At 43.3% G+C, this 15,128-nt stretch overlaps 1 protein-coding gene across 1 annotated transcript in view; it reads left to right on the forward strand.

Moving 5' to 3' along the window:
- b4galnt4a (beta-1,4-N-acetyl-galactosaminyl transferase 4a) overlaps positions 1–15,128 on the forward strand; it is a 186,707-nt gene that overhangs the window by 112,534 nt on the left and 59,045 nt on the right. The window contains exons 4-6 of the mRNA XM_049574774.1: positions 4,854–4,949; positions 5,798–5,888; positions 7,700–7,800. Of these exons, the coding sequence (XP_049430731.1) occupies positions 4,854–4,949; positions 5,798–5,888; positions 7,700–7,800 (288 nt within the window). The remainder of the gene's footprint in view (positions 1–4,853; positions 4,950–5,797; positions 5,889–7,699; positions 7,801–15,128) is intronic.

A 15,128-nucleotide genomic window follows, 5' to 3' on the forward strand; every position in this document is an offset into this window, starting at 1 on the left:
TGACATCCCTGTCACAGCCACAGAGGGAATAACCCACATGTTACATGTATCATTTGATCATTCGTTCAACACTTACATTTCAGCAAAGCAGCTCAGTTAAACCGCAGCATAATATATGTTACGAACAGTGAGCTTTAAAGCCGTCTCTCCTATATGCCCTGGGGGAGCGAGCTGAGTGCTATTGTATATACCCAGCGTGCCTTTGCCAGGAACATCATGTCTCACTTTTCTTATCCAGAGGGGATTTACAGTGTCAGTTGGTGCGATTGCTCGTCAGTGGGTGCGCCGAGCGGCCATTTGTCAGTGCCTCGCTGCCAGCAGGAACGCAGAAGGCTGCACCAGATTTTTGAGAAAGGGAGACAGCCTCACGGAGGAGAGAGAGAGGGAGAGAAAAGAGAGAGTCTGATTTGCGCTCCCTGTTGATAGTGCGACCAGATGGGTGAGAGAGAGAAGATATTAGAGAGCAGCCGAGACGGAGATACGCTAAGACAAGCTTGCAGAGATGTGGTTATGTGATGGAAATGTGTGGTCTGAGGAACGGCAAGACAGTAACAGCTCTGTTTAGAGCGGCCTCTTAAGCCGAGCTGGATACTGTACTCTCTTTAATTTTAAACGTCTTTATCAATCACTTGTTGTTTTCTTAGTCAGCTTCTTTCCCATATACCTGTCACTTCCCCTTCCTCCTGTATTTCTGTTTTCGCCTCACTCCTCATATGTGACAGATGGCATTAATTGTTTCCCTCCATCTCCCTCTCCTCCTTTTTTATTTTAATGGCAGCCTGAGCTGAAGGTGCTGTGTTGCTTTGAAACAGTGGTAGCTTAAGACTATATGTGGGACAGATGCTCGGATTACATCTGGAGTGTGATGAAAGTGAGGAGGAGGTGAGTGGAGATGAAGATGACAGGGTAGGACAAAGTGATTCTGACTTAAGAGAGACAAATGGACGAAAAGTTAAAACAAGAACTGACAGAAAAAGGAAGGCGCAGGCTTCTTTTCCAGGCTGAAAAATAAAAATGTTTGGACCTGAGACTTGTGCAGCTCATGATGCCTGTGCACAGGTTAAACGCTTAAATGATATACAGCACACTGCACTTAGCACACATTAAGGATGTATTTTAAATCGTTAATACAGTAATGAGAGGATGTATTTTTCAACATGTGAAGGTTCTTAAATGGTTAACACCGTAGACTGCACATACACATAGGGTTTTTCAATCTGGGCATGAGAAAAAGCTGTGCAGTCCCTCTTTTTAACTCATTCAACACACACACACACACACACACACACACTAACAACACCAGTGGTGGCAGAGCTGTCAAACAATGTGGGCACTTGGTGTCTTGCTCAAGGACATTATTTTGACAATGTCTTCTTTGTAATATCTATTGAATCTACAATGAATTTATAAAGGATTTATTGGTGGTTGTAAGTGCACATTGTATCGTTTTATACAGTCATTATCATTGCTTGGAAGTATGTTAAAAACCACAATCAAAAAAGAAACAAAAGAAAATGGAAAATATTACTTATTGTGCATTTTCCACATCTTCTTTTCGAGTGACTGCAGCCTCTTGGAAGCAGTGGAGTGTTTAGGAATTCATCCACTATATGAGACACGTAGGACACATCAGTCAGCATATCAGATCAGATCAGATCAGATATCAGCAAAAATGTCAGTATCCGCGTGCCTTTAATGGGCGCATATGGCTAGCAGTAACATAGAGCGATACATACAGAATAATAGATAATAAAAAAAAAAATTCAAGACATTTGCCAGTATAGAGCCTTCTCCTCCCTGTCTTTGCCTGGAGGTCCCAGCAATTAGCCTGACAGAGAGCCACGTTACGCCTATGACTGCTACCTCTGCTCGCTGCTTTGCCCAAGCTAAGTGAGACAAGTGACTTCTGATCAAATGTACCTTCAGAGCAGACAGAAGGATTGTGATTGACGTGCAGAGCTACTCTGATTTTTGCTCTTCTCTTGCAGCTGTGCCTGTAGTCTATTTTGCTGGTGGTGATTTTTTATTTATTTTTTTTTATAGTGGGTGCAAGTACAGGAAACACTGCTTCCTTAACCCTCCAGTTTTTAGATTAGACTAAAAGTCCACGGTGGCAGGACAACACAGCAGTCTGTCTCTGGTTGTGGATTAAATAACAACAAATGAGAGTGAAGGAAGAAAGTAGGAGAGACAGCTGCAGTCAAGTCTGTCTCTTCTTCAGCCAATTACTGAATGGGAATGTGAGCTGACATGGTTGTAAAAAAAGCTGTCGTTTGAAAAGCAACAAGCTGCCACAGCACAAGCATGTTCCTACCGTACGCCACGCACACAACCAAGTAGAGAAAAAAAAAACACAAACATCAAAGTCATCTCTGTACAAACTGTTAATGTGAGCGTTACTTTATCCTATGCTCCGAAATGAGGAATCGGTAGGGAGACAAAAAATGAGATAGAGGGAGACAGCACAGGGAACTGACAGTCGACAGCTGAGCTCAGGGAAACTAAAGACAGCGAGGAGAGAAATCGACAGTGTTTGGCAGCACGCAGACAGAGACGGAGGCAAGGAGAGGCAGGAATAGAGAGGTCAGACAGAAGAGGAGACAACATTAGGGATAGTGGCACCGAAGGCTTCGAGAGGCAGGAGCGGCACTTACGGGGAAAAATCCAAATGACATAACAGGAGCGAGGGGAGAGTTTAGCAGTCAGGGAGGCAAAGGGATGACAGGGTGAGTTTAAGGATGAAGGAGAAATAACTTCCCGCTAGCCCCATTCCACATCCTGTCAAGGCCGGAGCACAGACAGACCTCTCGCTGCGCTGTCACCCGGAAAATGTAACCAATTATACACAAGCACCCCCCGAGCAGAAAGCCGACTTTACAGCCCGTGGCCTCTCCGGGGCTACGCAACGATACGTGTGTGTGAATAATTAGGAACTTCTAAAGCTGCCCTCTTATTGCTATTTGACAAGAGGATGGGTGAGGAGGGGGCCAGGGCGAAAAAAGGTTTGCTTTTAAAACCCACAGGAAATCTATTAAAAGCTTTACATAAGGCATATTTACACAGGGACTAGTCCCGTCTGTTAAATCTCTCTCTAACCTCGCTGTGCCTCCCCCTCTCTGCCACTCCCTTTTTTTTAAACATCAGACGCTCTCGTTCATCTTTCTGACTTGCCACTTTTTTTCTGATTTGATTCTGCCAACCCCGCAAATCCCTGTCTCGTCCTCTTTTTCATTCGCATCAGTCTATCTGCAGGAAAAAAGAAAAATAACGTGCACATGAAAAAAAAAGTAAAATCAGGAGTCTCACTGCTTTAGACTGACATGTTTGCTCAACAAAAAATATCTCATGCTTAATGCATGAGCAGTAATTGCCGCTCGGCTGTCAGTGTGCCGGGCACTTAGTTGACCGTACAGAACCGGGAGATAAATGAAAAGGATCACTTTGAGTCAGGCCATCTGTTAGAATGCCCGTGTGATAGTGAAAGAGCATGACACCTCCCATCCACGTCTTTCTCCTCTAAATGCAGACATGTAGAGGTGTTTACCTTGAAGGGCTCTCCAGGCTCACCCCTCTGATCCCTCCGATAAAAGCACAAGATACGCGGCTATGTGTGTGGGTTCTTTTTTTTTTTTTTTTTTTTTTAAAGGGTCACTCACTCTCCTGATTGATTGGTTTGACAGCTCACACTTGTTGACTATATAGCTAGCAGGTACTCTGCACACAGAAAAGCAACCTTCATCCAGCAAGCGTTTGCTTTGATCCAACCGGGGAACTCCACTGCATGGTCTCGCAGTCATTTGGCGAGAGTCAGGCTGCTGCTCAAGTTCTGTGTGATGTTCTAAATATCTGTGGCGACATTACAGTGGCAGCCTGCTGGGGTCTGCTGTCACGCATTAAAGGGAAGCATATGTGGGTACAGTATGCGAATGTGTGTTGGTACAGTTGGTTGATCATCCAGAATGAAGAGCTCGAGTTTTCAGGTCACTAAATCACTGAGACAACCTCCTTAGGCGTAAACTGCATGTGTGAGTGCGTGTGCAAATGTGTAGCCATGCAACTGCACCTCTCTGATTCTCATGTCATGCTTACTAATTGGTGTCTGTGTCATCCCCCCTGCTGTGCGTCTCACTTTTTGAATCAAAATATTTGTTTGTGGTGAGCGTTAATGTATGTGTGTGTAAGGATGTGAAATATTATACTCCTCTCTACCTTACTCCATATTGCATTTATATGTATTTTCTTACATTGCATGTGATCCAAAACACTCCACTTCCAAAGCGGCATGACACACGAGTCATCAGAGAGTCATCTCTTCTCACATATGAGCAGACCCGTGTCTGTGTGTGTGTGTGTGTGTGTGTGTGTGTGTGTGTGTGTGTGTGAGAGAGAGGAAACTGTACCCCAAGGCAGACTGGTTCTACCATCTGTCCTTGCTATGTCCTGTGATTTCCCTGTGTAATTCAGACAAATGTCAAACTATGGGCAGGGGATGAGCTCTGACAAACTGCTCCAGACATTCTCAGTTCACACTCTCCCCCCTGATACTCCTGACGAGCTCTCTGTCACCTTCTCTTACCCGGGACAGTGAGAACATTGGAAACTTCACGCTGCATTCACATGTTTCACCGAGAGTTCATTTCTCATGTGCGATGGGGAGGCATCACGTATAATATACATTCCAGTGCGAAAATATATCTACTGAACCCAGAGCAAATGGCAATTTTGCTGTCAGCATGGGAGCTCGCGTAGCTGAAGTACTGAAGCAAAACCTGCCTATTTAATGGTAAATGTGATGCTGTTGTTGCTGTGTGCACTAACCTGTTTCCTCTCTGTGTGTGCTTGCGTGTTTGCAGTATAAGGGCCAGGCCAACCTGCATGTGTTTGAGGACTGGTGTGGATCCTCTGTAGCCCAACTCAGAAAGAACCTGCACTTCCCTCTCTACCCTCATGTAAGTATTACAGAGCGTGCTGAGTGACCCTCTGTTTGATACTGTTGTGCTTCTTGTGGGCTGAATGCAGTAACACTAAAGGTATATTAAGGCGACTGCAGGCAAAGCCTCTAACCCCTTTGTTACTGTTGCTACACCTGCCACGCTCTTCGTTCTTGCACAGCACATACACAGTTTGCAAGTGCATGATTTACCACCAGAAATTTTGAAAAAAAAAAAAAGGGTCCTTATCTTCAAACAGAGGAAGACAGTAGCAGGCTTTTCATTTCTAGGTGGTGATTGTCAATTTGCTGGCTGAAATGTCACTGTCACTAACAGATTTTATCAACTGTTGCCAGCTATCTAATTAAGCCAACGTTGGCTCCATGAGTCGGTTGAAAACGCAATCTCTGGCTGACTTTTTAATGTTTCAAACAGACTCATTTGAAAATGGGAAGCCTGCAAAAGGGACTTTGATATGCACATAACTATGATATCGTGCTAAAAGTCTGAGGCTATTGCAGGCAAAAGCATCCCGTCATCCTCACCATGATTAATGCAGAAGACACGGAAACAGCATTGTTCTTGTAAGGCAGTGCAGAGCTAGTTAGTCCTAGTGTTACAAGTAAGATCAGACACATGGCGCTTCAACAAGTGAAGAAATCCAATGCATAAAAAGCCTGCCGTGCATAGTTACGGTTGCTAAGCTCACTTGGACAATCACTGGTTTAGTGAATGGTCGATTGGTGGATAGGGTTCACTCACATTTGAAAAAAAAAAAAAAAAAAAGTCTTTTGAAGCTCATTTGTTGGTCTGTTAATGCAGCACCTGCATTTATAATCTGAATGTATCCCTGTTTCTCCCTGCAGACCAGAACCACACTGAGGAAGCTGGCAGTCGCTCCAAAGTGGAAGAACTATGGCCTAAGAATATTTGGCTTCCTTCACCCTTACAGAGATGGTAACTAGCTCATCTTATTAGCGTGTCCCTCCTCTGTGGCTGAGGGCCTTGGAGCATGTGTCCTTTATAAGAGTAGACAATTTCCACTGCCCTCTTAATCCACGCTCTTGAGAGCCACTAATATAGTGGATATTCACATTTTTATTAGGGTTGAATGCCAGGGATCTCACTGCTAAATCTCATTGCAGGACCCCAGAGCCCAGTTGCTATGGGAACTGAAAAGCCTTAACACCCAAGTGCCCTTATACAAATTGTAGAATATGAAGTTATTAATTAGATTACCGTTCATTTCGGTCTCTTATGTGGCTTCTTTTTTTGGCTGGTGTTATGGCTTTCTCCAGCTGATGGCTCAAAGGTCATACTATCTTCAGGATTCTGACAAGCACGCTAACAAGTGCCCTTCACCCTCACACTGCCAGACGCAACCTTTTACATGCTATTGTAGATTGATTGAGTGCTAAATAACCTGAGTGAGCCGCATAGAAATGCCCGGAGGTTTTCCAGATTACAGACGATAAAAACTGCTCACTATCACATGACCTGCACCCTATTCACAGGCCAGTGGTGTGTCCTTGAAAATGCAGTGGCAGTTTATGCAGTTATCTTTCTGATATAGTCAGATACAAGTATATTTCAAATGTGAATTATACTTTGGAGATTTCCTACTGTGCTTGCCAATTTTGAGACCTCAAAAATAGGGAGGATTTGGAAACCAAAGAGGGGGAACAGGGGGTCATCCCTCAGAAGAATTTTAAAGACTTTGTTTCCTGCATTCTGGTTAATGGAGTACACTGCATCAACATTTTTATGTCAACTACTTTAATTTGGTTTAGTATTTGGTCCATGACTCTGGTACTCCAGCAGAGTATGAGGAGGAGGGGGGAAGGCCAGACCTGCAGCCGGCTGTCCTTTCTTGCCCACACGCCTCTGGGTCCTAGATGCCTATGCGAGGTGGAATGGGAGGCTCCCAGGCAACCCCCCACACACATGCAGTTGAAACAGTGGTAGGGCTTATACACATTGTAAAGTGCCAGAAACAGGTTGGGGTAACAAAAACGAGAAAAAAAACTTGTGAAAATTTGTTATAAATAGGAAGTGACATGGGAGAATTGTGACCCTGGGTGGCAACTAGGAGACAGAAATATAAAAACAGAAGGGTTTGCAGGGATGATTGTTGCACACTGTGACAGAATATCAGCTTGTCCTATGTAGAAGTATATCTGCTTTGTACTGCAGAGCACTGTTTGCCACTCCCAACACCATTTTGTCATCTCAGTCTTTGACAAAGAACTGCAAAGTCACACTGACATGCACTGTTTAGTACTTTCCATAACAGAGGAGAAAGTGTCTCAGGCAACAGCTTGAGGCGTTCATCAGCTGAGGGGGAATTAGCTTTATGCAGCTTCTACTATTAATAGTTTTGCCCGACAGAACTTGTTCATAATCCTCAAGTATCCCGATTATCCATGTTTATACTTAAAGATAACCTTAATTAACTAACTCGACTGGCTGCTCGTCTGCGCTCTGTGCTCCTTCTGGTTTAGATCAGTGCACAAATGCTCATTTTCTCATGAAGAAGTCATTGCATATGGATTGGAAATTAAACACTTTTGATATCATATGTGGCCAGATGCCACAGCTCTGACCACAGCCAGAGGCAGCCAGGGCATCCAATTTGAGGTGCATTTGTACACCTAAGAGTCTATTTTACCAGGTCATGCCCTATCTGATTACTGCGATTATGCTTATCTGAGATCATACGTATCTGCTTCCACCAACGCACACTTTGATCGTGTTTTTTTCCCCTCCAGGTGATTTCCAGTTCTCGGTATCATCGGATGATAACTCTGAGTTCTGGCTGAGTCCTGATGAGAGCCCTCTCAATGCCAGACTGCTGGTGTATGTAGGACAGGTAAGCACTGAGCCTGTGCTGCATTGTTGCACAACATCTGAACCACAGAGAGTCGCTGGACTAAAAATCAACAAGGCTCCAGCATTCTTTATGCTTTATGATTCTCAGCAAATTCACTAAGTACATGTTTCTAAGTACAGTCCCTGGCTTTAACTAACATTGCTTAGCAACAAGCTTTTACTGCAGGAAGGAACTGAATCACCTGGGGCCCAAATAGGTTCGCACTCCTCAATGTCATGATTTAAAAAGCATAAAACTCTTTGTATATTGAACACCTCTGGGAATGCACTTCCACAACACAACATGTGCAGAGAAGCCAAACCCTTGTCATTAGACTACACTGTGACTTTATTACCTGATATGATATTCAGGCTGAGGGTGACTCAGCTCTAAATGGCATCTAATGGATTTCCTTCCTTTCATTTGCAATCATGCACATAACGGCAGATTGGAAATGCGAAAGTATTCTTTAGTTATTATTGGGATTGTGAGGGTCGGAAACTATTAGACTAACATCGCTATGATCTGACATCCATGCTGAGACAGTTGCTGTTAGTCAGAACAGTGGGTCCTGACCAGTCAACAACATAAGCCTTTTATTCCACCAGCGCTCAACCTTACAACAGCAGGAGGAACGCTGAGCGATTTGACCTTGTTCGTCTTTAGTAATCACCCGCTCACCTCATGTCACCATCCTAACACTCGGGCTATCACTCACCTCCAACACACAGCTCAGAATACAGCAGACTTAAATCCTCCTGTAGAACATCCTGTGAAAAATCGTTTCCTTTCCCATCTATCCTTGAAGTACCCTCTGCCCACAATCCAATAGAAGTCAAGCTGTGTTGCCACTGCCCACGCTAATAAAGTTTTATCAGTGAAACCTTCTTAAATTTTTAAGATGGAAAGGATGCATGAGGTTGAACAGTGTTTGAACTACACCATTTGAGTGCTCTGGGCAAATATGTGTTAGGAGCAAAGGTCTAGCTGTGGCGCTATCTGTATTCCAACAGGATGTGAGATGTCACCAGATTCCATGGGAGCTGAGATTAATTAGTCGGTCGAGAATATTGATGTGACATTTAGCGGTGGAAAAATATCATCTAGGTAATGGCAGGGGAGCAGTGCTATGGCCAGGGATCACTCATTGTGCCAGTGGCTGACAGACAGGCCTCGCTGCCTCCCCTCTCTTTAGAGACACATTGTGTTTCACAGATAAAAATCTAACTCTCTGCTGCGTTCCTCATTATGTGACCCATCTGCCTGCATGAGCTAAAGAAAAAAAAGAAGTAACGAGCACTTTTTTTAGAAGGACATTTTTGCGCAACTTTCATAAGTTAATGTTTCATATACAGTATATTCTGAGGTCTTTGCACATCACCAATGTTATGCCCAAAGCAGGTAATGCAGTGCTTCCCTAATCTGAAAAGAAGGCTTACTGCCAAGCCTGCTTTAAGACTTTCAGCTTTAAAGAGGTCTCAAACTTTTCTGCCCATTTTTTTAATGCTATTTAAATTCTGCTAATAACTTGTAGCTGTTATCAAAAATGAGATAATTACAGGTAATCTATTCTGTTTTAAATCAATAGATTAAATATGTAATATTAATTAAACTTGTTACACCAGAGCTCTTTGATTACGAATTCAATGTGGCCAGACTTCAAAATCAGAAAATGTAAAGGGGTCAGACACTCATTAAAACCTTTTTTAGCTTTTGGCGATGACAAATTTTAAATGCAAAACAAATGCAAATTAATGTAGTAAAAAGGTTGCAATGTTTATCATCTCACTTTTGAAATAAAGAATATATTTTTGGTCAGAAATGTGACTCAGGCACATTACAAAGTGCAGAAACAGAATTGGTTAAGATTCTCAGTCATCCAGGTCATGGTAGTCTTATCTTCAGATGTGCCTTTGGGCCGGATGTGGCCCACTGGCAGCCAGTTGAAGAGGCTCGCTTTACGCTATACCCATCTTTCTTGCTGGAGTATTAGAGAGCTCACAAGCTGACACATGGTCTCTCTTTACATAAGACAGAATAATATACAGAGTAAAAAAATCAGCGTTTGTTAGGTCTCACCTGTTTGCAAGGGGGTCTCCGTCTAAACTCCCTTTAAAATATGCAGCATGAGGGCGTCGGTGGCTTAACGGTTAGAGCAGGCGCCCCGTGTACAAAGGCTCAGTCCTCACTGCAGCGGCCTGGGTTCGACTCAGGCTGTCCTATCCATTAAAGGCAAAAAAGTATAATATTATGTAGTTATAGTTATTATATAGTAATAATCTTAAAAAAAATGTATGGTAGCCTGATAATAAACATCTGAAACAATGACTTGAACATTGCTTCCATTAGGATATGAGATTCTCATTTAATTGAATAGAATAGAAATAGAATGGAATAGAAACCTTTATTGTCATTGTATACCAGATACAACGAAATTGGACATGCTGCTCCTAATGGTGCACAACAACAATTCCACCATTACACTTAGCAAACACACAACATAGCACCAACACAGAGCGCATACAGCCGCAGCACCAGCGCCCGCCGCCATCTTGCCTGCTGAGTGAGCTTTCTGTAGAGTACTTTTGTTTTTTTCAGTGGCTAGCGATTCAGAACTGGAATATCCAATAGTTTGGGAAAATGTCCTTAAAAATTTCATGAGGGGTTTTTGTGCTTTGGCAGCTGCTGGAGTTATTCCAAGAAGTCGAGGAGAAGGTATCTAAGTTTTATAAGCAATGAGTCAAATTTGACCCCCTTGCACAATGTTTGTGTAAAAATCCGAGTGTATGCCTATGTCAGTCTCTATTGAGTTGTATAGTTTCTTATCTTTGCTCATACGTAACGGCCTGGCTGTTATTCCAGCTCTATGTTTGACCTGACTCACTGCTCTTAAAATACACATGGTATTGTAAAGGACTGTTACTCTATGTCAGGAGTCACAGCAGCGTCATCCTTGATAGTGAGCTGGCTATATATGGAATGTGCTGCCATGAGACATTTAGTTGCGTTAGGACTAGAGGCAGGGAGCTGAAGCGTTTCCATGTCGTTTCCGTGGAGACCCCTGTCAGCATTTTGTGGCTAGGCTTTCGAATTATGTACCGGATGTGACTGATATCTCCTGATTCCCCGCAGGACATCCTAATGAAAGGAGGATGTCATCTATGGAGGTCCATTTCTTTCTTTCTCACACACATACACAAAAGCACACATTCATATATATATGTATATACTGTATACGTAAACATATAAGTTCTCTATAGAGGCCACTTAATGCTTGTTCTCATGCAGTTACTTTCAAACACACTCTTCTGTACAGACCCAGAAAGACAAAATCAACCTTGAGGTATGGTTGGTTCCTCTGGCTGGTCTCTTACACATTCCAGCTTGCTCTGGTCAGTGTGCTGGAGAAGAGAGACGAGAGGTTGTCATAAGAACTCTCTCCTCAGTCCTGCTGGGACATTATCTGTGCGCAAACGAATATACTTAATGTGAGTGAGGATCATCCATTGTCCCGCCTCTGAATTAATCATATTTTTTCGCCCACAGCTAATCTGTAATGAGATTTTCCTTCAATCAGAATGTCCGACAGCTCCTGCAGAGCTTCCCACAGAACCAGACCACGGCTTGTCTGATATTGAGAGAGCCTTATGAGTAGCACAAAGCACGTGTGCGCGTTTGTGCGTGTACGCTCGTGCACCGGCGCAGTGCTCATGTCTGTGTGTTTGTGCAGACACATACTGGTGCTGATGTATGTCATGTGTGATATGATACTTATTTTGTCTGGCTCAAAAGCAGACACAAAAAGACAGACAGAGACACGCAGGAAAGTGGGTCAGGGAAGTGTAATCAATATGAGATTCAACACTAACAGTAGCTGCCCTCTCTCTCTCAGACAAGACTTTGTCATGAGTAACCAACACTATTAAACACCTTAGCCAAGCACTTAACATCACTCCTGGAAAAATGTGTTTTCATAAAACTGGCCAGTCATTGCAGCAGAAAGACTCAAATGCTTTTGGAACTGGTGCCTTATGACCAGAGAAAACAGAGGAAAAGGGCTGTGACATTCATTTCTGCTGAAGAGGTAAATAATCTACAGCTACCAGAATGCACTGTGCCTCATTGGACTACTAGACACTCCTGCTGGTGGGTGACAAAATGTGAGCCTGGCTGTTTTGACCCAGGAAAGAGCTAAAATATGTTTATGTAAACATTTAAGGTGAGAAATAGACAACACAGTAACAAAATCTTGGTTTACTGCTTAGTTTTATCGTCGGATCTCAGGAATTCTTAAGCCTCTAATTTTACAGACAGTATGGCGCCCCCTTCCTGTTCTTGTATTACAGCAAACAGTGCACTAGAGTTTGTTTCTGAAGACATTTTAGGCAAGAAATATCCAATATGGTGACAGAATGTTGGTTTCTATTTGACCAGCACTGCGTAGTTGTACCATTTAATCTGAGATTGGTCTGAGTTTGAGGTGAGTTTGATCCACTTTAGTCTTTGTGTCCATGCCATGGTCTGCAGGCATGCAAAAAAGGAGGAAGTACAATCTGTAGTTAGAGCAACAGCCCTAGAGCCAGTGAAAATCACGTCATCCGGCTTTGAATGATTTGAACTGGGAGATTTGAATGCTGTTAAGATGAAGGGAAGTCTACAACAGTTCATTTACACATTCTACCCACATTGTTATGATACAAAGCTGCTAGGCACTTTAAGGCACTGAACTGTGTAACAGTTGAAAAGAAATTAAGGTTATTCATATTCAGTAGTTACTTTCTTTTAATACTTTTGCTTCAAAATGATGTAACATCTGAAAGAAAAACACCCTCCTTCTCATATTGACTGTTGGCTCATCGTAGTGGATAGATGGAAAAGGTCAGTTTCTATAGGCTTCTTGCAATTAAGACATTTTACATAAAGGAAAGGCACAGGTGCATCCATTTCCATCCATCCATTTTCATCTGCTTATCTGGGGCCGGGTTGCGGGGGGCAACAGGCCAAGCAAAGCACCCCAGACATCCCTCTCCCCAGCAACTCTTTCCAGCTTCTCCTGGGGAACCCCAAGGCGTTCCCAGGCTGAATGAGATATCTAATCATTCCAGCTGTCCAGGTTCTGCCCCTGGGCCACCTACCAGTGGGACGTGCCCAGAACACTGTTAATTGGAGGCACCTAGGAGGCATCCTGATCAGATGCCCGAATCACCTCAACTAACCCCTTTCGACACGGAAGAGCAGCTGCTCTACTTCGAGCTCCCTCGAATGTCTGAGCTCCTTACTCTATCTCTAAGGCTGAGCCCAGCCACCCCACGGAGGAAGCTCATTTTAGTGGCTTGTGTCCGCGATCTCATTCTTTCGTCACTACCCAGAGCTCATGACCGTAGGTGAGGGTTGGGACGTAGATGGACAGGTAAATTGAAAGCTGCGCCTTCTGCCTTAGCTTCGTCCTTCCCACGACCGTCCGGTGCAGGGAATGCATCACTGATCCATCTCACACTCGATTCTACCCTCTCTTGTGAACAAGACCCGAGATACTTGAATTCCCCTGCTCAAGGCAGTAACCCTCTCCCAACCCAGAGGGGGCAATCCATTGGTCTCCGGCAGAGCACCATGGCTTCAGATTTGGAGGTGCTGACTCACCCTGACTGCTTCACACTTGGCTGCAAACCGCCCCAGTGCATGCTGGAGGTCATGGTGTGATAGGCCAACAAAACCACATCATCTGCAAAAAGTAGAGACGCAATGCTGAGGTTCCCAAATTGGACCCCGTCCTCCCCCCTGCTGCGGCTCGAGATCCTCCAGGCACAATAAAATAAATTATGGCTACATTGCTTTCATGTTCCTGGTATTGTGCATGCTGGCTCGCTGTCACACTGTCTTACTGGGACACTTGGATAGAAAGATGCCATTGATAATGTTATTAGTAACGCCTCTGCTTTACCTACAGTACTATGACTAATCAAAATGTATGCCATAAAAAAAAAGCTTTTGCCAGGTAGCAGCATCTGTCTAGAAATAATAAATAGAAAATTTTGGATTGAAAACCGTGGCATGCATATAATGAGCCTCATTCTTTGTTTAAGTTCCAAGTTGAAATTTCCATCCTCCATGCATCTAGTAATCCCGTTGGAAAGACGTAAATAAACACAGGGTATAGAATGGATGCCCCCAAGATTAAAATTTTAAACCTGCTTTAGATAGGCAATCCATCACAGCAGGCAGCATGTCTATGTCTGCTTTTATTCTTGCTGCAGTGACATTACAAGTGTGTGCACAACGTTTGATTCAAACTACGACTAACAGCTGTATAACCACCCATTGATAATGTTACTTTGACAACAATAAAAACAGACAGGAGGATAATTGTGACGAATTACCCGACTGGAGATAGTTTGAAGTGTCTGCGGGCTGATTTTATGCCAGACTAAAAATTAATGAAAATCAGCGACTGCCTTGAAGGTGGGGGGGAACCCACACCATTCAAAAACCTACACTTCATTCGAATGGACTCGTCTGCCGAACACTGTAAACATGATCCCACTCGAAGGCACCGAGAATTTCTGCGTAATGAGACAAGTGCACCCAGAGGTCACAATCAAAACAGAGACTGTTGCAGACTGTGGCTCTTTGTGCACCTGTTTTGCTTTTCTTTTCACATTAAGTTGATTGCAATTAGGCCAGTGACAGCACTCTCTGTTGTCTATACTGAGGTCACAGTGTTGCAGTCAGTATGTTTTTCTGGAGCTTCGAAGTCAGTTAATGAGTGACCTTGTTTCCTTTTGCATATTCTTATTTTTATCGCCTGGCCTAAAAGCCTTTTCAAAGAAATATTTTCATTTAGCCATTTTGTTTTCCTCTTACAGTCAGCAGCACTTCAAATGCATGTGGAATATTTGTCATTTTAATATTTTGCTTTTCTTCCTCCTTTCTCCTCACTAATCTCATCAGTGATGATTGCAGTTCAGTGTGAATGATTTATTCACCAGGGACAGTAGTTTTATTCAGAGCAGACATTCTGACTTGTCATGAGAGAAACAACACAGAAAGAATTAAAGACATTAATGACTTTGTTCCATTTGAGTGTATCACAGAGTCTTAACAATGAGCCACAATAATTGGGCCCTAAAACTGGAGCACCTGAAGTCATGCGGCCATGATTAATTTTATTAGTTACTCCTGTGCTTTTCCTGGCATGAAATGTCCTTCATGTTTGCAAACACAATGATTAGCGACAGGCAGGGGATTGTTTGAGTTGAGTGATGCATGCACAGGTACGAATATTGAATAGTTTTAGTCCGTAAGGTTCTGTATGAAACCTTCAGAACATT

This window comes from Epinephelus fuscoguttatus, linkage group LG4, assembly GCF_011397635.1.
Source record: "Epinephelus fuscoguttatus linkage group LG4, E.fuscoguttatus.final_Chr_v1".
Classification (NCBI taxonomy): Eukaryota; Metazoa; Chordata; class Actinopteri; order Perciformes; family Serranidae; genus Epinephelus; species Epinephelus fuscoguttatus.